The sequence below is a fragment of the Ceratotherium simum genome, chromosome 18 (assembly GCF_057802395.1).
Source record: "Ceratotherium simum simum isolate JZ-2026a chromosome 18, ASM5780239v1, whole genome shotgun sequence".
Lineage (NCBI taxonomy): Eukaryota > Metazoa > Chordata > Mammalia > Perissodactyla > Rhinocerotidae > Ceratotherium > Ceratotherium simum.
The window spans coordinates 26424593-26449690 of record NC_141917.1 but is presented as its reverse complement, the minus strand read 5'-3'; the positions used below and the strand labels follow the sequence as shown (position 1 = coordinate 26449690).

Below are 25098 nucleotides of genomic sequence, written 5' to 3'. Positions count from 1 at the left end.
AAAAAGTTGACCAATTCTGTGTGTTCTCAGAAGAAAGAAGCGTTGTCAGATGTCAAATGGTGGAGAAAGCCCCTGGCCTCCTGAAGCAAGATTGCGCAGTGGTCTCTGGCACATTCCATTATTCAGTTCTTCCCATTGTTTGTGGACAGCTAGGTATAGGATACTCTTTTTAAGTGTAACAAACCTGTGAATTTGGTCAGCACCCAAAGGAAAGTGAAAGAGGCTGATGTCTGAGTGGTTCAGTGGCAATATTGAACCATTAAGTAATGACATCCAGCCTGGTGATGACAAGGGTCCATGACTGCTAGGCATGGGTACTATTGCCCCAGGAATGTAGAAACCGCTAGTCAGAAGTCTACGTGAGGTATTTACTTTATGAAGTTTAATTCCAACACTATGGCCTCTCCATCTTGTATTAACTGTTATATATTGTCAGATGATATCGCTGTCCTTCACTTTCATCCGGATCAAGAAGACCAGCAACCTGAGGTAATTTCCAATCCATCGCAGCCCATTGGGTCCCAGAATGATATCTCTGGCTCTTGTAAGTTCTGTACAAATGTCATATATTCTTTAATAGCTCCAGTAAGGTAGTGATATTATTGTTCATAACCTTGCAGGCTGTCCTTCAAAGGGGGTATGGATGGTACCATAGTTAAATTGATATGCATGCTTTCTCAGCCCAATGTTAGAATTATATGGGTATTTACTCCTGATAGACCAGTGGTGTACTGTGATTCCCACTAGCATTATATACTGGTGTGCAGTTTACTTTTTGTACTTACCCTATTGTGGACAGCTTTCAGAATAAGCACACACCGTTCTTTTTAATAATTTTCGGTTTCATTGTATAATTTCTCTCAATGGGCATTTGGATTATTCTCGTTTTTCATTATTACAGACAGTGTTGTAATATATATTTTCATACATGTTTCTTTATATTTGATTTCTGTAGGAGGAATTGGTAGAAGTGAATTTATTCAAAGAGTATGCCTTGAAAATGTAAAAGGTAAAGTCAAATTGGTTTCTAAGATTTATGTTAACTTATACTTTCACCAATATTGTGAATGCTTGTTTCTCTACACCTTAGCCAGTACTGTAGAGGGTAGCATCAATCCTGGGCTTTGCCAAGCTAATAGGGGAGAATGATCAAATTATTTTATTTATTGAGTGGTTGATTATCACTTACTATCTTTATTGGTAATTTGTATTTTTTTCTGTAAATTATCTGTTCATGTTCTTTATCCATTTTTCTAATGAGCAGTGATCTTTTTATGTATTGATTTATGAAAACTTTCCATATATCATGGATATTAACCCTGTGTCTGTGATGCAACTGGTTTTCCCAGTCTTTGGAGTTGGCATATGGTAAGTTTTTCTTTTTCTTTTGACGTTTAGAAAAGTGTGAGGTTCAGTGCTTGAGCACAGTATCTTTGGAGACCTTAATTGTCCTACTAAATTAGAAATCTGCCTCGTATTCAGATTTGGGATATGTATATATATTTCATAAAAAAATTTTGGGAGTACAATTAAATATAACATACAAAAATCACATAAATATGTAACTTATGAATATATATGTATACAAGCATTTAATTTTTATGATTAAAATACAAATGGAAAAATTACATTAAAAAATGTATAGGCTAGTGAATTATTTTAAGGCAAATGTGTCATCACGCAGGTGAGAAGATAGAACCTTGCTAGCTATCCAAAGCTGTTCAAGTCTATCTCCCAATTACAATCTCTGTAACCCTCAAGAGGAATCACTGTCCTGACCCAGTGTGCATCTCTAATAATTTTGGTCTGTCTTGTTTCATTTTTTATTTGATATGTCTTTTTAAGTTTCTCTTGAGCTATAGGTTCTTCTCCCCCATCTCTCTCGTTTTTTCCCTTGCAAAATATTTGTTGATGAAATCAGGTCACTCGTCCTGTAGAGTTTTCCAGAGTTTGGTTTTGCTGATTACATCCATGTGGTGTAGTTTAATGTGTTTTTCTGACTTCTGTACTTCCCAAGAATTGGTAATTGGATCTAGAGGCTCTGTCAGCTTCAGGTTTGTTTGTGTAGGCAACACTGGTTCATAGGTGGTGGTGTGTTCTTGCCTCAGGAAGCCCTCAATGTCTCTCCTTTTGTGATGTTGGCAACCTTGCGGTTCAGTTCTTAGATCCGGTGATTTATTGGGATGGCTGAGTGGTGATATTTTAATTCTTACCATTTCTTCTTTATTAGCTAGAATATTTCTATGAGAAACTTCATCTTTTCTACACTACCTTTTAGTACAGTTTGTAGAGGAAAGGTAGGATAATTCTACATTTTATTTACCGGTTTTCAGTAGAGTTGGTTCCCTGGCATTCTCCAGAGGTGACTGATTAGTTTTTTTTTTTTTTTCTTTTTAATGAACTTACGGAGATAAACATTCTTTTATAATCATCACTTTCCTTGAAGAGAACCAGGATTCTCGATTATGGACAAGTGGAGATGCAGTTTTAAGACAGAAGATAAAAAACTTTGTATTCTGAATTCAGATCAGAAGTATCAGTGTAAACTAATGAGGTAATTTATTTTTTCCCTTTTTGTTGTGGTAAAATATATATAACATAAAATTTACCATTAACCATTTTTAAGTATGCAGTTCAGTGCTTTTACTTTTTGACTTTTTTTTTGGTGAGGAAGATTGGCCCTGAGCTAACACCTGTGCCCATCTTCCTCTATTTTGTACGTGGGATGCTGCCACAGCGTGGCTTGACGAGCGGCGCATAGGTCCACACCCAGGATTGGAACCCACGAACCCCGGGCCGCTGAAGCGGAGTGTGTGAACTTAACCACTACGCCACCAGGCTGGCTCCCACTTTTTGTAGTTCCACTGCATCTGCATTATAAGAACATAATTATTATATACTGTAATCTCTCCATTTTAACTCTTACTTTAGTCTTAGCTCTTCAAGTAGAAACATACAATATGTTCACCATCATTCCTTTTGTTGTTGTTTATCCAGTCAGTTTAGTTGTGTTGCTCATTTGTTAGATTCTTGAGAAGGGGCTTGTGAGAATAATAATCCCTGAGTTTTTGTGTGCTGATGACAGTTTATCTGCAGCCATTTATTTGAAAGTCAGTTTGTGTGGATAAAATTTCTGGGTCACATTTTTTTTGTGAGTATCTTAAATATGTTCTTTTTGGCATAAAGCATTACTGTCAAAGTCTGATTATGATATGATGTTCTTTCCCTCCTGAATGCCTTATTCTTTTTGTCTGGAGCACGTGGAATTTTTTTCCCAATGTTACTGCAGTATGTTTTGGTGTTCGTTGTTCTGGATCAGGATTCCTTAGTATGTGGTGTGTTCTTTCAATATGTAGTGTCAAATCTTTTTTTATTCTCCATTTCAGGAAAATTAAAGTCTTCCTATTTGTTCTGTGTTCCCTTGTTTAGATTTTCTTCTTCGAGGACTCTATTTATATAATAATCTTCTATATTTATCTGCTTGGGTTCTTTTCTCTTTATTATTGATCCTCAAACGTTTCAGCCTTTTTATCTTCTTTCTCTTAAGACACTACGGTGTTTATTCATTATGAATGATCTTTCTAGTTTAGTCTTTTCTGAAATTATTTTAATTTTTTTCTTGAGTTTAAATACCCAATTTCTGAATTTTTCTAATTTCAGTTTATATTATTTATTCATGTTTTGTGTAATTTTCTTGATGTATTTTAATTCATTTGAGGTACTAAGTTACAGTTTTCATTATTTTCCTGGGAACGTCTTTCTGGGTATGCTTCTGTTGTCTGTAGGGGTTGTATTTGCTCCTCATGCTGTTTTTTCTTATAATAACTTTGTATGGGATTTGACCTAGATTATCTTCTGTTGCCCATTTTTACCTGAAATTACTTTTCTTGTTCTTTTAGAAGGGAGATGTGGATCAGGGTAGCTCTCCCTAACTGTATTTATTTTCTAGAGCTCCCTCTTCTGTTTTGGTGGCGTGTAAAGAAATACGGCAGCTTGCTTTCTGAGATCTCCTGGTCTGCTCCCCTCACCCCCCTTTATCTGCACCTCGTTTTTCTTGATCTCTATGTTCTTGTCCTGCTCAACTTGGATTCTGTTCCCAGTACTTTCTCCTCAGTGTGGGGCGTTAGCTGATCAGTTTTGAGAGTGCAGAGCCTGCCTTTGCCCTCTCTGCCTTCATCCCAGACCCCACTCGCTTGCCCACTATGAGAGGGTGAACAAACGATTCCAGTTTCAGCTGCTGTTGTCCAGTTGGTCCTCTGAGCTTTCCTGTTGATTATTTGATTATGGGGGGTGGGGGTCTTATGGCTATCAGATGCACCCTGCTTCCTTCTACTTTCCTTGCACAGATCTGATCCAAATTGGTCTTGTTATTGTTCATAGTTTGTCCCTGCCCATTTGTATATTTTGGGGTTTGTGGGGGTTCTTTCACACCTAGTTTTATTGTAGATGTTTACAGTGGTTTTTCTATACTAATTGCTCTGTGTGTATATGTGTGGTATTAGCGGCAGGGAGTAGGGAATGGATGGGATGTGAGGAGGTTAAAAAACTGTGTCACTGTTCTGCCATCTTGCCTGAATCCACTGGGATAGCCCCCAGTAGTTTTTAGTTTGTATGTAGTCTGGTTAAATTATGAGTGTATTGCTTTATAGCTTCTGAATTTAGCCTCATATTCACTTTATGATTAAAACAATATATATGGCTTTTTGGATGGTTTTTTGTTTTCTTTTCTTGCTTGAGTGAGTGATGACCCTTGAATTTTATTTTGTTGCCAGGGATCCAGCTTTTTTTTTCCCCGAAAATACCTAGCCCATTTTTCCAAAACTAGTTATTGAATAATCTGTGTTTTTTGCCACTGATTTAGAATGCTCCCTTTGAATTTTCTTTGAATTTAGGATCTTTGAACTTTGGCTGTTTATTCCAGTGGTTTGCCTGTCTAGTTTTATGGAAGAGGAGCTACTATTTTGAGTAGTTTCTGATAATGTCATAGGGCTAGTTCTCCTCTTATGCTTTTTCAGAATTCTTCTGCCTATTTTTACCTGTTTATCCTACCAAATGGACTTCAAATAATTTTGTCAGGTTAAAAAAATTCTTTTGAGGGGCTGGCCCCATGGCTTAGCAGTTAAGTGCACGCGCTCCACTGCTGGCAGCCCGGCTTCGGATCCCGGGCGCGCACTGATGCACTGCTTGTCAGGCCATGCTGTGGCGGCATCCCACATAAAGTGGAGGAAGATAAGCACAGATTTTAGCTCAGGGCCGGTCTTCCTCAGCAAAAAGAGGAGGATTGGCATGGATGTTAGCTCAGGGCTGATCTTCCTCACCAAAAAAAAATTAAAAAAAAATTCCTTTGAGATTATGGTTGAACTTATAAATTAGTTTCAGGATAGTTGAGATCTTTCTAGTATTGAGTCATCCTTTCCAAGAATAAGCTTATATCTCCTCATTTGTTCGAGTTACCTTTTTTATGTCTCTTAATAGAGCTTTGTCTTCTTTTTAGTCTTGCCAGTCCTTGCTAAGGTTAAATATATTTTCAGTTGCTATTGTGCTTAGGTGTTTCCTTCCATAATGTGTTCTAACTGGTTATTATTTATATATAGGAAAGCCCTTGTTTTGGTGAATAATTTTTGATAGCCACCTTATTGAATTCTAATATTTTAGTAGTTTTTAAATTGATGTGTTTATGTTTGCATGTGCCTAACTATATCATGTGCAAATTATGATACTTTGGTTTCTTTCCACTATTTATACTGCTTTTAAAAAATTTTGTCTAATTGTATTGGCTTGGACCTCCAGAACATTGTTATTCAACAATAACAGCAGTGAACATCCTTTTTGTGTGTATTCTTGACGTTAATGGGAATGATTCTGGAGTTTTTCCATTAGAGTATGGTGCAGGCTTTAAAAAAGCATCTGTTGACACCTTTCACTATATATATATTTTTCGTCCTACTAATATAAGGAACTACATTTATAGATTTCTTTCTTTCTTTTTTTTGTGAGGAAGATCAGCCCTGAGCTAACGTCCATGCCAGTCCTCCTCTTTTTGCTGAGGAAGACCGGCTCTGAGCTAACATCTATTGCCAATCCTCCTCCTTTTTTTTTCCTCCTTTTTTTTTCCCCAAAGCCCCAGTAGATAGTTGTATGTCATAGTTGCACATCCTTCTAGTTGCTGTATGTGGGACGCGGCCTCAGCATGGCCAGAGAAGTGGTGCGTTGGTGTGCGCCCGGGATCTGAACCCGGGCCGCCAGTAGCGGAGTGCGCGCACTTAACCGCTAAGCGACGAGGCCGGCCCGATAGATTTCTTAATTTCAAGCCATTCATGCGTTCTTGGAATTAATATCACTTAGGCTAGGTATTTTCTTTAATGTACTACTGGAGTCTATTGGCTAACATTTAATCAGAATTTTATTTATAAATTTGCTTTGTCCATTTTCATTGTATTCTAAGCATTTTTCAAGTTCAAGTTCATTTTCAGTGTCACGTGGATTTCTGTAATTTGATTTGACTTGATGCTTCTAATATGGCTTTGGTGTGGTAAGGTGGTCTCTTTGGTTTTTGTTCTTAGTTCTACCAGACCCATATTAATCTCATTTGATTTTCTTATCTCTTTTTTGATCTTGTGCTTCTTAGAAGCCACATTCTCTTTAAATACATTGAGAATACAAAACAGTTTGTTTATAATTTTTTGATTCCCATGGTAGTCCTCCAAATTACATTTTTTATCTGCTTTTTTGCGTATTATATTTCAACACCATCGCTCCAGCTTTCCCAGTTCTGTGTTCATGACGACTCTTGCTGAACCTGATTGTTAGTGGGGAATGTGGGGGTTCTACCTAAGCCTGCCGTTTGCCCAAGATTGGTCAGTAGTGGGTCCTTTAGAGCTCTCTGTGTTTAAGCATTGTTCAGTTCAGCCCTTTGGAGGAGAGAGAGAGGAGAGTTGGATACTAGCGATTTTAATCTGGACTCAGATACTCAGCTGCTTTGGGGGGTTTGGGAGGAGGGGGTGTGGATTGGTGCTTGGTGCCACCTTTATGGGGCCAGTGAGCTGCAGCAGTGAATCTCTTACTGAATCAGGTCAGCCCTTTCATTGCAGGAACCTATCTGACAAGGGCTCCATCAGATCAGACCATTCCTTGCCTGTTACTCCTCTGACCTGCCTTGGCCAACCAGGTCCCTGGGAAAATTAAAAGGATCCCCCTTTTCAACCTCACCTTCCCTGCCATTCTGAGGAGTGGAAATGGCTCCAATTCTGGGTGCTTCCTGCTTTTTCTGGGGCCTACCTTCTCGTATAATTCCTTTTCTCCAAATTAAGGGTTTTGGTGGCATTCTTCCTTTCATACCACTTTTCTCTCCTCTCCATTTCATTGTTCTCCTTTAATTTGGTCTCGGATTTTATTGTACATAATATGTAGTTTTCAACATTCAGTGAATGGGTTTGTGGCTGTTGCTGTATTATATTAAAATTCTAGTTTCTCTCTTTGTATTTGTTTCAGTGGATTTTAGAGAGGCAAGTTATGCAAACAAGCACTCTCTCCTCCAGGAAAAAGCTCTGCCCACATAGGGGTGGACTGAACCAGTCATCAGAATCTTACTTTTGGGGTGTGTATGGAAAATCAGGCAGGCAGTAGCTTTTATGTCCAGAGAAATTCTGTGATATCAAGTAGGGCATTCATAGGAGATTTCTAAGTAAAGAAAATGTGTGAAGAGTTTGGGGATAAGGCCGCCAACTTGTGGAAAGCAGAGAAGTGGGTCTGCAGAAACAAACCCACAAACGGCAGTAGAGTCCGATCAGTGGAGGGCACTGACCGAAGATCCATGAACCCCAGAGTTTCTCCAGTCTCTGAGGCCTGGTCACAGGCCAAATCCTATTCTTGGATTTCTGTGAGATGCCACCTTGTCGTCTTCCTTGGGCTACTCTAGGTTAGTGTCTGCATCTTAAAACCAAAAGGGCCTAAATAAAGTACATGCTTTTTATTTCACTCTGTGAAGTAGGATCCCAGATCATCTGAATATGGGGGGGCAAGGTGAGCAGGTAGGGGTTTTGAGAAAAATGAAGAGTGTAGTCATTGTGAACAATGAGAGAAAAAACTGACAAGGAAACATTTGCCAGGTAGCATTGAGAGTCCAGTTGAGATTGGAGACCATGAATTTATAGCAGCATCATTCTGTGCAGTTGTGGGATTTTTCTCTAGGAATAGGCGTGTAGGAACCAGGAAGTTGGCTGGTTGGAAAGATCCAAGATTAGCTAGGGCGAGGGAGCTGAGCCTCTGGGCTGGACGGGGATTGTTTGTTGTGCTCTACCATGGGGCTTTAGTCTGTCTCAAGAGAGAAGGGAATGAAAGGGCGGGGGTTCTGATGGGGAGAAAATTGACAGTTAGTTGTCAAGGGATTGGAGGGCTTGTTGAAACTGAAGACAAGAAGCAGTAGTGGGAAAAAGGGGGAATAAGAAGATCCAGAAGGTCAGGAGGTTGTAAAAGCTTGGGATGTTGGATTCTAAGATTTCAGACGTGGAAAGGTTTAGGATTGTGTTAGATCCTGAGTGGCCACAGAAAAGAGTGGTTGACTTCAGTTCTGTTGCCTTTGCATCTCTCACCCATTTAGGTAATCATATTCTATAGATCAAGAACTAAAAAATAAAAACTAGTAAGCAGAGTGTTTTATTTTTTTAAAATTACTTAAAAAAGTTTGTTTACAGAGATGTGGCTTTACATAACTTGGCGACAACATTTTTAAAATGTACAGGCTATTTCATATTATTGCACATACTCTTTAATAATATATAAGGCATTTTATTTTACATAAATAAAGGATAATGTATAATATCATACAACAAGTGTGGTGCCAATTAAGTCAACCATAAAATTAAATGAGATGTGGATGGGAGGATAGAAATGAAACCCAACCTACTTAAACCTTCACGGTATATCCTTGCAACTACAAATCACGTTATGACACGTATTTAACCTCATAGCTTATAGTGAATGACTGACTGACCAGTTAAAAAACCAAAACAATGCAAGTTTAGTAGGACAACACCATTAGTGTTCACTTCAGGAAGTGTGGGAATTTATTAGGCTAATTAGAAATACTAGTCATGCCTTGAACACTGAGGACAAATAAATAGCTTTCTCTCTTAGGGTCAGAGACGGTTTAGCTTTTGCTTCCTCCCTTATATTCCAACTATCAGCCAGGGAACTCTTCCAGCAAGATCTACTAGAAATGGCTGATGACTTGAACATGGGTTAGTGACCCAGAGGTCTACCCTGGCATTCCTCAGATATGAGGATTAAGGACTCACAGGAGACCATTCCGTTGCTCCACATTGCTCTAGAAATTCCTGTCTGTTCACATAGGACTGTGCATTCCTCACTAGTAGGCACAGCAAAAAGAAAGAGTGGAGGCAAAAAATAGTTTTCAGTGTTGACTTCTTCAAATAGTCTCTTTGTCATCATTTAGGCAAGAAAGCAGAAACCACAAAACTGACCCCCAGAGACTTAAACACAATCGAGCATGCACCTTGCACTGACTTCCTATAGTAGCCTACCTGGAATTGTAGTGAAAAATTTAAGAAGCTAAATTAATCAGGTCTTTCTAGCTAACTCCTGTACTACATTCTCTTTTGAATAACTTGTTAAAAGATGAGAAATCTGGGTCACACCAGCCAGATATTTCAGTCCCATCTGAGAGACCTCACTGGGCCAACTCCACAGAGGTTTACTGGGATTGGTCACTCAGAAAAATGATGATGTACAAAGGTGGCCGCTCAAGCACCTCCGTGATGGGTGACGGGGGGTTAATGACCTCTGAGGTTTTTTTTTTTTTCCTCCAAGCCATAGACATGAACTGTAGGTTATTTAAAAAGAAATCTCCAACAGAAAACCTTAGTGTCGTCATGCACACAGATGTGCAATCTCACCCGTATTCCCAGGACTCAGTCAGCTGGCCTGCCCTCCCCCCACCCCGGGAAGATTTGGGTTGTAGCTACAAGTTCCTTCCGCTCCTTTACCTTGAAAGAGTGACTCACCCTCATTCTCCATTTTATGTTTCTTATTACACTTCAGTAAATGAAGCTGATGAAGGTTTGGAATTTAAGAAGCTACAGTACGAGGGGAGAAAAGCCAATTTTGTGATGAGGACTGGCACACTGAACGGGAACGGCTACTACGAAGAAGCTCGTGCTTTGAAAGGAGGAGCCGCTGGGACGAGTTTCACAAGCAGTGTGAGTCAGTCACAACAGTCTTCTGCAGGGAGACATTTTTGGCAAAAGGAAGAATTTGCAAAACAGGAAAACAAGAACAGCAAAAACTTCAGTCACTGCAGAGGTTATGTCATGACACCCAGGTCAGGAAAGGAGATCAATGCTTAGAAATGTTCTATTTCTTAAGCATGTTGGGAAAAGGGGGAAACCAACCAAACAAAAAGTCTCTTAAAAAGGATGATTTTAAACTCCTCTATTTGGATTGTAAATATAACGCTTATGTTTATAAATTCAAGGGCATTAAAAAGATATTTGATTTCTAAAAATAATTTAGTTTCAATTAGTGGTTGGAGTGCATAAAATATAGAAATGGAAATCCAGTGACTGTGATATTTTTGCCTGCTTTTATGTTGACCAGTCTTGAATTCAGGCACCTTATTCAAGACAAGTTCCAAACTAGGTGCAAGGTGCTTTCAGAGCTGGAACTTTCTGCTCGCTCTAAGCAGCAAAGTTCATGGCTATTTAATACAATTTATCAGAACTGCATTTCTGTAAAACAGCCTTACAACTTACATTTGTAATTACAATCAACACTTCATGGTGATCAGCAACCCACTGAGTTGAACTCTGCATCCACACGTTGCACATTACACTCACTAAAAAATATTACTTTCTGTATCTTGCTTTTTTCATTTTCGCGTAATTCCTGAGCTCAGCCTAGCCATTAGGTCATAACTGATTTCCCCCTCCCCTCCCCAGGGTAACATGCAGACCTACAGCTCTTTCCATTGAATGTGCCTAAAAGCAGTTATTTACCTACAAAATTATATAAAACTACAGTCCTTTCAGTTGTGACATTTGTGTTGCCCCTCAGACTGTGTTAGCTCCCTGACTGCCAAGATTGGGTATGTTGGGAGAGGTGGCAAGAGGGACGTGAAGGTCTAGCTGAATGTTTCAGGTGAAAAAGGGCATGTCACATCTGTGTCCCCAACAGTGAACATACAAGGTAGGGACAGGCACTGGAACCAAATGAGCCCCCCAACCTAGGAGATCCAGGGGGGAGGCTTCCCGACTTCAGCTCCATTGCTGCTGCACACACAGGAGGTGTCAGCTTCAGGTATAAGGAAAGACTCAGAGATTTTCATAGTCCTCGCCTACACCAATGTTTCTCTGTTGTTTCAGGAACCCATCGTTTTGAGAAGTCATTCTGGTTTGCTAAAGTAAGAAAGGAACTGAGAAAAGGAGATTCTGGTTAAAAAACATAAGCACTACTAGTGATTATCACTCCTAGTGCCTGTTTCATGAGGAATTCCTGTGCTTTCTAATTACTAACTGCACAGGTCCCTCTGGGACAGACTTCATAATATTCCAGGCATCAAAGTGCATGAGCCCAACCAGGGGTTTCCCATTAATGGCAAGAATTTCATCTCCAGCTTCTATTGTTCCAGCTTGTTCAGCTGCACCACCTATGAGAATAAATATAGAATAATAGTTTGGTACTTTCATAGCATTCAAAATAAATTGCAAGTAAACTAAAAACTTAAATGAGAGAAATCTCTAAACGATATGCCTTTATTCTTAGGATAGGGAATAACAAGACACACAAAGCATATACCCTTAAAAAGAAGTTCGACTACATAAAAAATTTCAAATCTGTAACCATTCCCCCCAAAAACATAAGCAAGATAAAAATATGCAACTGACTAGAGAAAGATGTTTTCAATGAATTTACTCAACACAGGGTTAATATCTAGACCAGATAACTACAAATCAGGGGCCAGCCCCATGGCCTAGTGGTTACATCCAGTGCACTCTGCTTCAGCGGTCAGGGTTCAGTTCTCAGGCACAGATCTACACCACTCATCCACTGCCATGCTGTGGCAGCCACATACAAAACAGAGGAAGACTGGCACAGATGTTAGTTCAGGGAAAATCATCTTCAAGCGGAAAAAAAAAGAGATTGGCAACAGATGTTTGATCAGGGTAAATCTTCCTCAGCAAGAAAAAAAAAAAAACTAAAAATCACTAAGAATACATAATAAAGAGAAAGTTGAGCAAACAAAATCAATAGCTAAAATCCAAATAACCAATAAATGTAGGAAAACAGGCTCAACTTTTTTTTTTTTTTTTTTGTGAGGAGGACCAGCCCTGAGCTAACATCCGATGCCAATCCTCCTCTTTTTGCTGAGGAAGACTGGCCCTGGGCTAACATCCATGCCCATCTTCCTCCACTTTATATGGGACGCCACCACAGCATGGCTTAACAAGCAGTGCGTCAGTGCGTGCCTGGGATCCGAGCCAGCGAACCCTGGGCCGCCGCAGCAGCCACAGCAGAGCGCATGCACTTAACCGCTTGCGCCACCAGGCCAGCCCCAGGCTCAACTTCTAATTGTTAACAGATGTTGGCTGATATACCTAAGTTCTGAGAAGCAGTGATCGCATGCTCATCAGTGACCGTGGAGATTACTTAATTGATTACTTACACACGAAGCTTCATGTATTTCTACACTACAGCTTGGTGTATGTTATAGCAAATTTATGAACTTTGAGAAAAACACAGGTTTAAGCCCTCTTTTATTTACTTTCTTTTAGGTATACATCTAAAACAAACAAGATGCCTCCACAGCCAGTGTGGAGGTGTGATTATCATGGAAAAAAGGGCATTGACAGAAAAATTCCCACATTATGAAAATAATTAATTTTCTCAAATTAATTTCTCTATTAGATCTCAAAAAACTGAGCTGTATCTATTGCATCCTAAATTTCTGAAAAATCATTGTTAAATATTATTTGATTCCTTTACACGTGTAATTATAGTTGATTATAAAAACTGATAAAATAATAAAAATATAGCTGGAAGAAAATGACAAGTTCTAATCCAACCCACTCAAGGACAAAAACATTTTATGTTGTTAATGATAGAGGGAGATACTCTGAGCCCTCACCAGTGCTCCATGGTGGGAGCAAAGAGATTTAGTCCCAGTTATTGCTTTCTGAAGATATACATTTTTGGAAGAACCAAAGCACTGTTGTTGGACATAACTGACTTTGTGTTAATGTGTGTACCAATGTCCTGCTCTTCTAGGAATATTAACTAAAGGCTCCAAGCAGGTTATGTGAAACCTCAGAATTCTGTGACTGTTCACCGGGGTCCAAGGGCGTGGGAGGTGGTTCCAACCAACCAAAACAGGAGGCCGAGGGTTAGTGGAAAGCGCACTGAGAAGCAATCAGACTGGGTTTTGGTCTCAAGTCCGAGACTTCAGGCAAGTTACAAGTTTCTCTAAAGCTCAGTTTTCTCTGTAAAATGGTGATGTTAATATTGGTCTTGTTTCCTCACTAGATTGTCACCAGGAGCGAATGAGATGAAGTAGATGCAAGTCCTCAATGAAACATCCAGTGTTGTGCAGACCAAAGGGGGTGCCAGCTCTTGCACTACTTTACATGAGAGAGAAATAAACTTTTCTCTTGTTTCAACACCAATATTTTGAGTTTTCTATGACATGAGGCCAAACAGAATCCTAACTGATTTGATCAGGATATGTCTCTCTCCATTTATTGAGGTTTTGAAAAAATGTCCTTTAGAAAGCTTGTATGCTTTTTCCCAAAAAGGTCTTGCATAGCTTTTGTTTGACACACTCTTAGGTTTACTGTTGTCATTATGAATTGGTATCACACAGTGCAGAATGTACATTTGGGTTTTTTCCCCATTCAGCACTGTTTTTGAGCTGGTCCTGGTTAATGTATACGGATCTAACTGGCTGCTTTTTTTTTTTTTTTTTGAGGAGATCAGCCCTGAGCTAACATCCATGCTAATCCTCCTTTTTTGCTGAGGAAGACCGGCCTGAGCTAACATCTATTGCCAGTCCTCCTCCTTTTTTCCCCCTTTCTCTCCCCAAAGCCCCAGTAGATAGTTGTATGTCATAGTTGCACATCCTTCTAGTTGCTGTATGTGGGACGCAGCCTCAGCATGGCCGGACAAGCGGTGCGTGGGTGTGCACCCAGGATCTGAACCCGGGCCGCCAGTAGTAGAGCACGTGCACTTAACCGCTAAGCCACGGGGCTTGCCCCTAACTTGCTTCTGGAATTGCTATAGTGTTTTCCTTTTTATGACTGTAATATATTTTGTGTATCATTCTGCTATAGATAGAAATTTAAATTGTTTCGGTTTCCATTTTAGCAAGCATTGCCAAATTTTTCCCCAAAACGATGAACCAATATATACTTTCACCAGAAGGTATGGGAGCTCACCTCTCTCCATGTCCTCGTCAACATATCATAAGATTTCTTATTTATGATCAACCTGATAAAAAAGATGATTTCTAATAGTTAGAATTTTCACCCAATAACTAATACGTTTGAGCATCTTTTCCTGTGTTTCTTAGCCATTTAGGTTTTAACTTTTGTCAATTTTCTGCTTTCTTTACCCAATTTATCTCTTTATTTTGTATTTTTCTTATTGAGTTATAGTTCTTTATATAGTCTAGACATTAGCCTTTTCTTGATTAAATACGTTGCAAATATCTTCTAGTCTGTGGGATTTTTATATATGCTGATGAATTTTTTTGTCATATAGAAATTAAATGTTTTATGTATTTTTTTCTATATATGCTTTGTGTGTTGTGTTTAAGTAATCCTATAGTATTTTTAAATAATGGTTATTGCTGATATATAGGAAATTCTATTGATTTTTATGTTGCTTGTGAATTCAGCAATCCTGGTGACCTATTTATATTGGCTTAACATTTGATTCTCTTAGATTTTTTTCAATCAGGAAGAACATATCTTTATACCTCTTATCTTGGCTCGTATTACTGATATTCTTGGTATAATGATGAAGAGAGAAACATTTTAAAAGCAGCCCAAACATAGTAGTGACAATGTCCTTTACCTGGATGGCTGTCACTTCACACAGGCGGTTACAAATAACTACTGCTTTTTTTCATAGATAAAATCCTTGACCTTTAAGAAAGCTATAAGGAAATATAATATTTAATTCCTTTATTATTCAAAGAAACTTTTTTGTGTTAGACCAATGCAAGAAATCATTGAGTATTGCTATATTGCTTTTGGTGCTTGAGTTAAAAGGCAAAGAAAAACAAAATAAACAGAAAACCTGTACCCATTAAATTTGTAAGTACAGTCATGCGTCACTTAACGATGGGGAAACGTTCTGAGAAATGGGTTGTTAGGCGATTTCATCGTTGTGCAAACCATAGAGTGCACTTACACAAACCTAGATGGTATAACCTACTGCACACCTAGGCTATATGGTACTAATCTTACAGGACTACTGTTGTATATGTGGTGTATGACTGTATGAAATAAGATGAAATCTTTGGACACAGCTCTAAGCCTGTACAAAGAAACTAGATTTACTAGTCTTCAAAAAGAGTGAAGGGAGGGATCTACACTATATAATGTTCAGAAACACTTGAATGTCTTCTCACAAGGACAAAACCGCAGGCTTGCACACAAGAGCATCTAACATACTAGTCTATGGAACAGGTGCTTCTTTCTCTTCCTCCTCTATCCACTTATAGAGTGGTTTTCATGCATTTCTAGCCAGATGTTAGAGACAAAGGCCAAGAAGTTATCCAGGACGTCATCCCTGTGCTGGTGGAGGATGCTTCTCTTTCCTGAAGGTTCTTCTCCACTTCAGTGCTGCAAATTCCATGGGATTTCCGGCCCGGCCCCCTCACTTTCCACCTGGGCTGCTGCTTCAGCTGGCTTCAGCTTCTGGTCTTTTGGCTTGCAGGCCTCAGACACCTTTTTGGGCTGTGAGCTTCTTGGCCTGCAGAGGCTGCGTGTCCTGGGACTGACTGTGGTGGCGGTGACTCCAGCTCCCTTCATTGTGTGTATCTTAAAAATACCTCCATTTTGGGGCTGGCCCCGTGGCGTAGCGGTTAAGTGTGTGCGCTCTGCTACTGGCGGCCCCAGTTCAGATCCCGGGCGTGCACCGATGCACCGCTTCTCCAGCCGTGCTGAGGCCGCATCCCACGTACAGCAACTAGAAGGATGTGCAACTATGACGTACAACTATCTACTGGGGCTTTGGGGAAAAAGAGGAGGAGGACTGGCAATAGACGTTAGCTCAGAGCTGGTCTTCCTCAGCAAAAAGAGGAGGATTGGCAAGGATGTTAGCTCAGGGCTGATCTTCCTCAAAAAAAAAAAAAAACAAAAAACCTCCATTTGCTCTCTGTCTTGATAGTTTGGCTGGGCATGATGTTTTAGGCTGACAGATACTTATCCTCAGTCCTCTGAAGCTGTTATTCTGTTGTCTTCTGGCATTCATGCTGCCAATCTGCTTGTAGTGCCCTTGTGAGCAATCGGTGAATTTTCTGTTAGCTTTCTAGATTTTCTTATTATTCTTTATATTCTGAAACTTAATTGTGATATATCAAGGTTTGGGTTTTTATAAAATTCATCCTGTTTTGCCTTTGATGACAATTTTCAGTCTGAATACTCCTGTTGTTTTTCATTTCTGGAAAATTCTTAGCCATGATTTCTCCAAATATTTCCTTTCTCTCACTCTATTTTTTCCTTTTGGTACTCCTCAATATTTCTTCCTCTTTTTTAAATTTTTTTTTTTTTTTTTTTTTTTTTGGTGAGGAAGATCAGCCCTGAGCTAACATCCATGCCAATCCTCCTCTTTTTGCTGAGGAAGACTGGCCCTGGGTTAACATCCATGCCGATCTTCCTCCACTTTATGTGGGACACCGCCACAGCACGTTAACCTCTACGCCATGGGGCCAGTACCCCTTCTTTTGTAATTTTTATCTCTTTATGTCCTTGTGCTGCAGTTTTTATGGTTTCGTGTATCTTGATTTTTTATAAATTCTCTTCATAAGGATTTAGTATGCTTTTTAATTCTATTTATTAATTAAAAAAATATTTGACTGCATTTTTACCAACAGGTTTTTTTGTGTGTGTGTCTGTTTTAACATACCTGCCTGCTCCTTTTGAATACCCTCTCGGTCTTGTTTCATGGATAATTCTCCTGCTTTTGTTTTTTAATGGACTCTCCTGTTTACTAGGTCTGCTGGCTCTCTCATCTGGCAGTGGATTCCCCACGCACGCTGTAATCTTGTCTGAGAGCTCTCGTTTGTGAGTGCTCTATATAGTCGAGTTGTTTCATGCTTGCCATAGCCTGGCTCTCTGTGTTCTGCTGCCGTCAATTGAACACGTGTGGGGTTTGCCCTTTACCCTGGTACCCTGATTCTAGACATCACACAGCAGAGGTGTGGCTCCTGATTTGTGCCTGACCTCTGCTTGCCCATTGGGCCATGAGCAGGTGGCCTGTGGCCTGGCTGCCACCTGAGCTACAAGGCAAAACTGTTTTGACAGGGCCGGCCCCGTGGCTTAGCGGTTAAGTGCGCGTGCTCCACTGCTGGCGGCCCGGGTTCGGATCCCGGGCGTGCACTGACGCACTGCTTCTCCGGCCATCCTGAGGCTGCGTCCCACATACCGCGACTAGAAGGATGTGCAGCTATGACATACAACAATCTACTGGGGCTTTGGGGGGAAAATAAATAAATAAAATCTTTAAAAAAAAAAAAAAAACTTTTGACAGACAGCAACCCCCAGCCCTCCACATCACAAGAAGCCCAGTTCCAGTCACCCATAAATTCACGGGGTGCTCAGGGTAGGCACTGAAGCTCTAGCATCCAGCACGTTTCTCACCCCTGCTTCCTCGCCCCAGCACTGCAGCCCCTGCTTACGACTAGGGCCTTCATTTCCACTTTTGATCTAGGGATTTTTTTTTTTTTTTTTAAGTACAGCTCCATACTTAAATAATTTTCTATTAGTAACTATAGGCCAAGTGTAGAGGGGAGGCTTCTGAATTATTATGTAGTTGTAGAAATATACCAAAAGGCCACTGACTAGAGGGTCATTAGTAACAATCCTTAGCTAAGAAGAATTGATCTTATTACTTGCTGACCTACCTATTCTGTTATACGCTCAAACTGTAAAGAGGGTAAGATGGAAGCAGTAGATAGCACTGAAATAGTTGGTATGAGGTCTCTTCATGAACTCGGTAATTCATTTTATGATCTTGGACAGGACTCAGAAATCTTCAGGTTCCCAAGCTGAACAATTATATTAACAATATTATTATACTAACAATATCAGTATATACATGTATGTTAATATATATTATTATATACTGATATAGTTAATATATTAAATGTTAGTATTGTTAGTATATTAAATATACTATATTACATATAATAGGATATATTTATACACATATGTATATGTTATATATAATATACTGATATTAGTATTGTATTAAATATATTACATACAATACCTGTAAAACCCAACAGGGCTGACGCACGGTAAAATCTTATATGTCACAAAGCGTTAACAACATTTTAGATTTTTTTAAACAAATTTGATTTCCAAATGGAAGGCACTGACGTGCACAGGAAGAAAACAGATGGCTGGGGGGCTGGCCTGGTGGCGCAGCGGTTAAGTTTGCGTGCTCCACTTCAGCGGCCCGGGGTTCTCAGGTTCAGATCCTAGGCGTGGACCTACGCGCTGCTTGTCAAGCCATGCTGTGACGGCGTCCCACATATAAAGTAGAGGAAGATGGGCACAGATGTCAGCCCAGGGCCAATCTTCCTCAGCACAAAGAGGAGGATTGGCAACAGATGTTAGCTCAGGGCTGATCTTCCTCACACACACAAAAAACCCAAGAGATGGCTGAGAGGGTTTTCTAGGACATTACCTTTGTACACTCTTTTAATGAACAGCGGCCCATCTGCAGACATGGACGATTTTCCTCCATCCAGACTCAAGCCCAGCCCGGCCGAGGTCTTCAGCACTTCAACACACAGAGCGTCCTGTGCAGCTACACTTCTCCCTGCAGCAACGGCATTCGTAAAGGGGAAGACGACAGGGATGCTTACCACCTGTGCAGTCCCCAAATGTGTCACCCTGGCACCCTTGAGTCCCATCTACCTTGATGTGCTCACAACATTTGAGACCAGCGTTACGGTTGGCTTCCCAAATTTGGAGCTGCCCTTCTGTGTTCCTGCTGTACCTGCACCCTTTGTTCTTCTGACCACTTTCTGCAGGCATGGAGAATGCTTTTATGCCCAGGCAGAAATCCCCAGAAGCCAAACTGCTCTCACCAAGCCCCACACGCTGCCAGTGCATGTCTCAGTGAAGACAAGTCACACTTGGGAAATCTAATTTGATTTCCTGCCAACCCTGGCTGCCGATGGCAGCAGAGCGTCAGACTAGTACTAAAAACCTGCAACACCCAAATGCCAGGCCTCATGTGAGACTGTGATCATGGATTCCGAAGCCCCCTGGGACCACATGGAGCTGCCTTCCCTCCCCCTTCTGCCTGCTCTGGTGAGGGGTAACCCTGCCTCTGGGCGTCTGTCTTCATCACACACCAGCTGCCTTCACTGCCATCTCCTTGCTCCACTGTGGGGAGAAACGTTTCCATGGTGATGCCTGCTCCACAGCAACAAACTCACACCTACTTTGTGTGCTGGTTTAGAGAGGCCGGGCTGAGCTCCATCTCAGGCGTCTGAATAGGGATTGTAAACGTGCCTTTTATTTCCCTTACTTTCACACTGTATTGGTGGAGGATGTGTGAGTTGAGTGGAAAGGTGCATTTAGTTGCTTGGGAGGCAGGGGAAGGACCACAGACAGATTAAATTGTCCACTCAGTGTTAAGGCCATGCTAGCATCATTGCCTTTGAACACAAAGTCCTGTCCATTATTGTGGTTTAAAGCCCAGTCCACATGGTCTGAAGGAGATCTACTAATGGAGCAGGATGACTTTCCAGTAGGTGATTTTACTCGCTGTTAAACGGGAAAGTGCCCATTACAGCGGCTTGCAACTCTGGCTACATAACTGGAATCACCTGAGAAACTTAAAAAGCTACTGAGGCTGGGCCCCCACCTCCACCTCTCAGAATTGCTGATTTAACTGAGCTGGGCAATTTCCTGGGCATCAGGATTTTAAAAAGCCCAGCTGCCTCTAACATGCAGCCAAGTGCCTGAAGCCCCCGCTGGGATGCTCTCAGTGCCTGTTAAGGAGTAATTGCTTAGGATCAGGTAGAGCCCCAGGCAGGGGGGTCTTAAAGAATAGGAATATGAAGAAGGTTAAGCCCTGAATGTGCTTACAATTTGATAACTCGGTAGAGTGTGGTTCAAGACCAGATGCCCTAAAGGTGCCACAGGAATACTTAATGATTACAGTGACGGGATAGCCTTCCATATCTGAGTTCATGAGTCTTAAAAACTCCGGAAGCTGTTAGGATTAAGTGGTTTCCTTTGACAGGTTGTTTCCAGGATCCCACTGAAAATCCATGAAGCAGTTGAGATAGTGTCGGGGCAAAGGTGAGCATGACCAGGTCTGATAACTAAGGTGTTTCCCTATGTTGGGAGAGGCTTCAGCCTTCTAGAAGAGTGAAAACAAGACAAGAAAACAGAAGGAAGACAGAACACTCCAACATTGTGGAGGCATCCGGGCAAGAAGAGTTTCTCATTTGTTCCATGGAATCAGTGCCATTTTCAGCAAAGTCATTACAAACAGCTCAGGCCATGATGAAGCCACATTGAGCAGAGAGAAATTCCGTTACCCTAGACTTTATAAGGGAGAGATGCAGAGAAGAAACAAAAGGTCCCCCCAGAATGCAGTGCCCTGACCCGATCTGTAGACTCTACTCTGCCCTCTGGACTAAGGAGATATTGCTCCTGGACTCCAAGGTAGAAGACACTACAGAAGTCCGAAATAGTCTGAGGGCCATAATTAGCCTATGCGCCAGAAATAGAAGCAGTACTTAGTTTTAAGTACTTAGTATGGCTTACTATAGTGCCCTGGTATGACAGTATGGAGGGCACATAGAAAATGTTTCTGAACCTCTCTTTGTAAGCTCTTCTTGGTTGATTAAGGCTGCAGTCTCTGTTTTTAAACACTTTTGCCCCCTCATTTCCTTATGTTCTTCTAAAACAGGAAAGAATAAAAACCCTGATGTTTTCCAAGGACAAAACTCAGTTCTAGAATTTCTCTTTCCACATTGATTCCCCCATCACAACAGTTTCTTGTTTTACTTACCCACTTAAGTCTTAACAAGAGGATATAAACCTGAAAGGGCTTCCTCCTTAGGACATTGAGAGAAGCTGTCAAGCAGTCATTTAAAATCTTCAACAGTGTGGCTTTAACTACTGGGTTTTTTCTTTTTATAACTTATTTGTAACACTGCTTTTGCAAGAAGCATCCAAAAACACTAGCCTTCACCATATTTAATTTCTCTCACTCAGATGATAGTGATTATTTTCCTTTATGTTCAGCCAGAATCTACTCTGCCAGCTGCTCACACCCTGCTGGTTATTGAAGGGTATCTTACCCATTCCAGGTTCCAGGAGGATGGTCTTTCTGGACAGCGAGCCCTTCCCACTGGCTGTGGGAGGCTCCTGCCTGGTGCAGGGCCTGGGCTGATCATTCCCTTTCTTAATGACCATGAGGACATCCTTGTGCAGCTGTGCCTGGTGCAGAACCTTCAGGACATCCCCGTGGGCTAAGCCTGCCAGTGAGGCGCCATTGACCGACAGAAGGAAATCCCCTCGGTTCACAGTCCCTTCCTGAGAAGCTGCCCCCTGAGAAAACACCCTGTGAACCTGGGACAAGGAGAGGACAAAAACCAACTCATTTTTGATCTCCAGTAAAGTGTAACTGCAAATCTGTAGTAAAGGAAATTTCTAACGGCGTGTTTTCCACATCATACACAAACACTTGGTTTATCAAAAACATTTGGTGTAAGGAATGGAATTACAAATGTCAGTGCCAGCCTCTCAACATATTTGACTCAACTTGCTAGTGTCTGATATGCGCCTGGCGCTCCATGGGGCAACAGGGACACAAAGATGAAAAGGACCCAGTCTTGCCGAAGGAAGGTGGCCTCCCTAATGATCTCAAAGGCCTTTGAGTGAAATACAGTTTTAGATTGTTGTTCTTCAGAAAGAAGTAATTTCATCAGCAAATGCAGGTTTGGTCAGTTAATGCTAATGTTTTTCTAGCGCTTAAATAAAATATTTAGGTGAATACTAGGATATAGACCATTGTGTTTATTTATATTGGCATCTAATAGGTCACTCAGCCTGTCCCTCAGTCAACTATGTGTTAAAATGCATATCTTTGTCCATTAAAGTATCATGTACTTCACTTTTCTACTTTTGTTTTGGTAACAGGGAACAAACACCAGCAGCCTTTGAACTCACTGACATGAATTTTGTCCTGATCCAATTCCGAGGCAGCTTTGGCAGACTTTCCTGAGAGCTTCTTGCATTGTCACTTACCACAACTGGTTTTGGCTCCATGTCTGTCCCTCCTGCCACACTGAATCCCAGACCTGAGCCTTCTTTTTTATTCAAGACTATGAAGCAAATGTCTTCTTTATTCTAGTGAAAAGACACAGAAAAAAGTATATTCCTTGTGCCAAGAGCAAGGAAGCCCTGATGTAAATCCTGTCGTACTGCAGAGCTTGTCAGCGCTAACCCCAGTGCTGCTTCAGGAGCCTTCACACAGGATTGGGATTGGAGGAGCCCCGTCTCCACCATCCTGCATCCCTCCTGGGTGGTGCTTATACGGAGTTGAGGGCCCATCCTGTAACTACAGAACTACAACTACAAACGTGGACAAGAACCAGGATGGAGTAGGGACAGGGGACAATTTAGAAGGCAGTCTAGCCATTCTAGGCATCAAGATTGTGTATTCCCAAATCTGATCATAGCACATAATTTGATCACAAAGGCAATTCTGTATTCCATAATTCTTTAAGTCTACAAATTTAGCAAAGCCATTTTCAACAACAGTAGAGAGAGAAATGTCACTGGCAAGAGGCAGGATAAAAGCACTCTGAGACCATGTTTTATGTTCTTCTCCCCCCATGATCAGTTCATTGGATTTCAGGTGCAATTAACAAACAGGTAGTCATAACATCAAAGTATGTTTAAAAATATAACGTACAGGGCCGGCCCTGTGGCTTGGTGGTTAAGTGCGCGCGCTGCGATGCTGGCGGCCCGGGTTCGGATCCCGGGTGCGCATCGAGGCACCACTTCTCTGTCCATCCTGAGGCCGAGTCCCACATACAGCAACTAGAAGGGTGTGCAGCTGTGACATACAACTATCTACTGGGGCTTTGGGGGCAAAAAATAAATAAAATCTTTAAAAAAAAAAAAATATAACGTACATTAAAACTAATTGTCAACTCGTATTCGGACTAGAACATTATTAGTAGTGTCCTAGGGTTAAGTAATAAAAGACTGTCCTATGTTTTGAGCATCAATCAAAAGATACCTTGGAATAAAAGATTTTAAAGTAAAAAATTAGCTGGGCTAATTGTTCTGAATTTTGGCTTCTGTCACCCACATGCTGGATATGATTCAGCAACATTTCAAAGATCTGCATGGCTAGATTTCCCATGAAGTGATTTATAATCCAGCAGTTCAAGGTGTTCTCAAACAAAGCAACAGAAAAAGAATCTAATAATAACCCCCTTAATGATTTCTTTGACGAGAGAAAGTGAAAATGTTGAGAAATCCACTTCTGTATTGCACTGGGGAAGGAACCCAATATTTAAAAGTGTTTAGTCCTATTAGTAAGTCCTAAAGAGGAATCCTAAGCATTTTACACCTCTCTGAAGTTCATTCAAACCAAGGCTCCGCATGCTGACACGAGAATATCCTGCAGAACTTTTGGGGGTTGGGATTTGGGCTTATGGGCAAGTCCAACCACATTCAGTGGAGACAAAAATGACAACTAGGCTTTCTCAACAAAAACGGGCACATGTAGTCTGATCAATTATCTTTGTGTAGCTTCTGGGAGGTAACGTTTGATGCTGAAATAGGAATACTTCTCAGATATTTAAATGCCTTATTGGAGCAGAGGCAGAATATTTGACAATAGAACTCTCCTTCATTCCAGGACATAGCACTAAAATTTTAATTTATTCAAATTATTTTTTTTCCAGTTGTGTTTGAGGATACAGCGTGCTACAAGCTGATTGTCAGGCCAAATCTTGCCTCTGAGAAGCTTAGCACAGCATCAGGGAAGCTAGAGCCACCACCAAGAGCTCCCCGAGGTCTGGGCGTGTTGCAGTCAGGAGACCAGGGCTTGCTTTCTGCCTCTGATTCTCACAGCGCCCCCAACAGAAAGCCAGGGGATACCATTTTGTGTGGTTCCATATTCAGCACCTACAAACCGTACTCATTAGAAAAAAAGCAAGGCAGGAAACTTCTGGTCTGAAGATGGTAGTGTAAGGATGTCTCTACTCACTGCTCCTCTCTGAAATCAACTGAAGACAGTAAGAAAATAAGGGAAAAGAAGGCTGCATTCTTATGAAAGTAGGAATGATCTTCAACACCAAATCACAGGACTTATATGTTGGTGAATGTGGAACTAGAGTGAGGGGGTGAGCGAGGCCCTGGAAGACGCCACCCAAGTGGCACTCGGCACCCTGTCCACAAAAAGTCTCCACTCTGTTTGTGGCCCCTGAAAATGTGCATCTCATTTGTGAGGCTGATTGAGACTTTTTGGTTTTCTCCTTTTACATCTTATCCAACACTGTGGACTGTCTAGAGTAAAGGGGGCCTAGCAAAGCGTGATCCCACTGTGCCGCCTTGACTGGAGATCTAGAGTAACACTTTTGTGCGTGAAATGTTTACTTATTGTAACAAGTCAAAGGAGGAGGGCAGATGATAGAACAGTTCCTTGTACTGCAAGTGAAAAGGGCCGACGTCTCAAGGTTTCTTTTTCTTTCTTTTCTTTTTTTTTTGGTGAGGAAGATCAGCCCTGAGCTAACATCTGCCAATCCTCCTCTTTTTGCTGAGGAAGATTAGCCCTGAGCTAACACCTGTGCCCATCTTCCTCTATTTTGCA

General features: G+C 41.0%; 1 protein-coding gene and 1 long non-coding RNA gene across 3 annotated transcripts in view; one reads left to right on the top strand and one right to left on the bottom strand.

Annotated features, from left to right (window-relative positions):
• The first annotated feature begins 1015 nt into the window (after window positions 1-1015).
• On the top strand, window positions 1016-17846 carry LOC147914597 (uncharacterized). The gene is made up of 3 exons (XR_015555088.1): window positions 1016-2554; window positions 10060-10217; window positions 13537-17846. It is a non-coding gene; the product is annotated as an uncharacterized LOC147914597 (long non-coding RNA).
• Window positions 10217-25098, bottom strand: part of PDZD2 (PDZ domain containing 2) — a 348033-nt gene continuing 333151 nt past the window's right edge. Inside the window, exons 22-25 of one of the 2 annotated variants that reach the window (XM_004422700.3) lie at window positions 22518-22619; window positions 21569-21839; window positions 18928-19062; window positions 10217-11662 (exon numbers count right to left, since the gene is read on the bottom strand). In XM_004422700.3, coding sequence (XP_004422757.1) covers window positions 11496-11662; window positions 18928-19062; window positions 21569-21839; window positions 22518-22619 — 675 coding nt within the window. In that variant the 3' untranslated portion in view covers window positions 10217-11495. Of the gene's footprint in view, window positions 11663-18176; window positions 18284-18927; window positions 19063-21568; window positions 21840-22517; window positions 22620-25098 lie in introns of those variants that run through there. The other variant, XM_087443167.1, reaches the window with a different exon arrangement.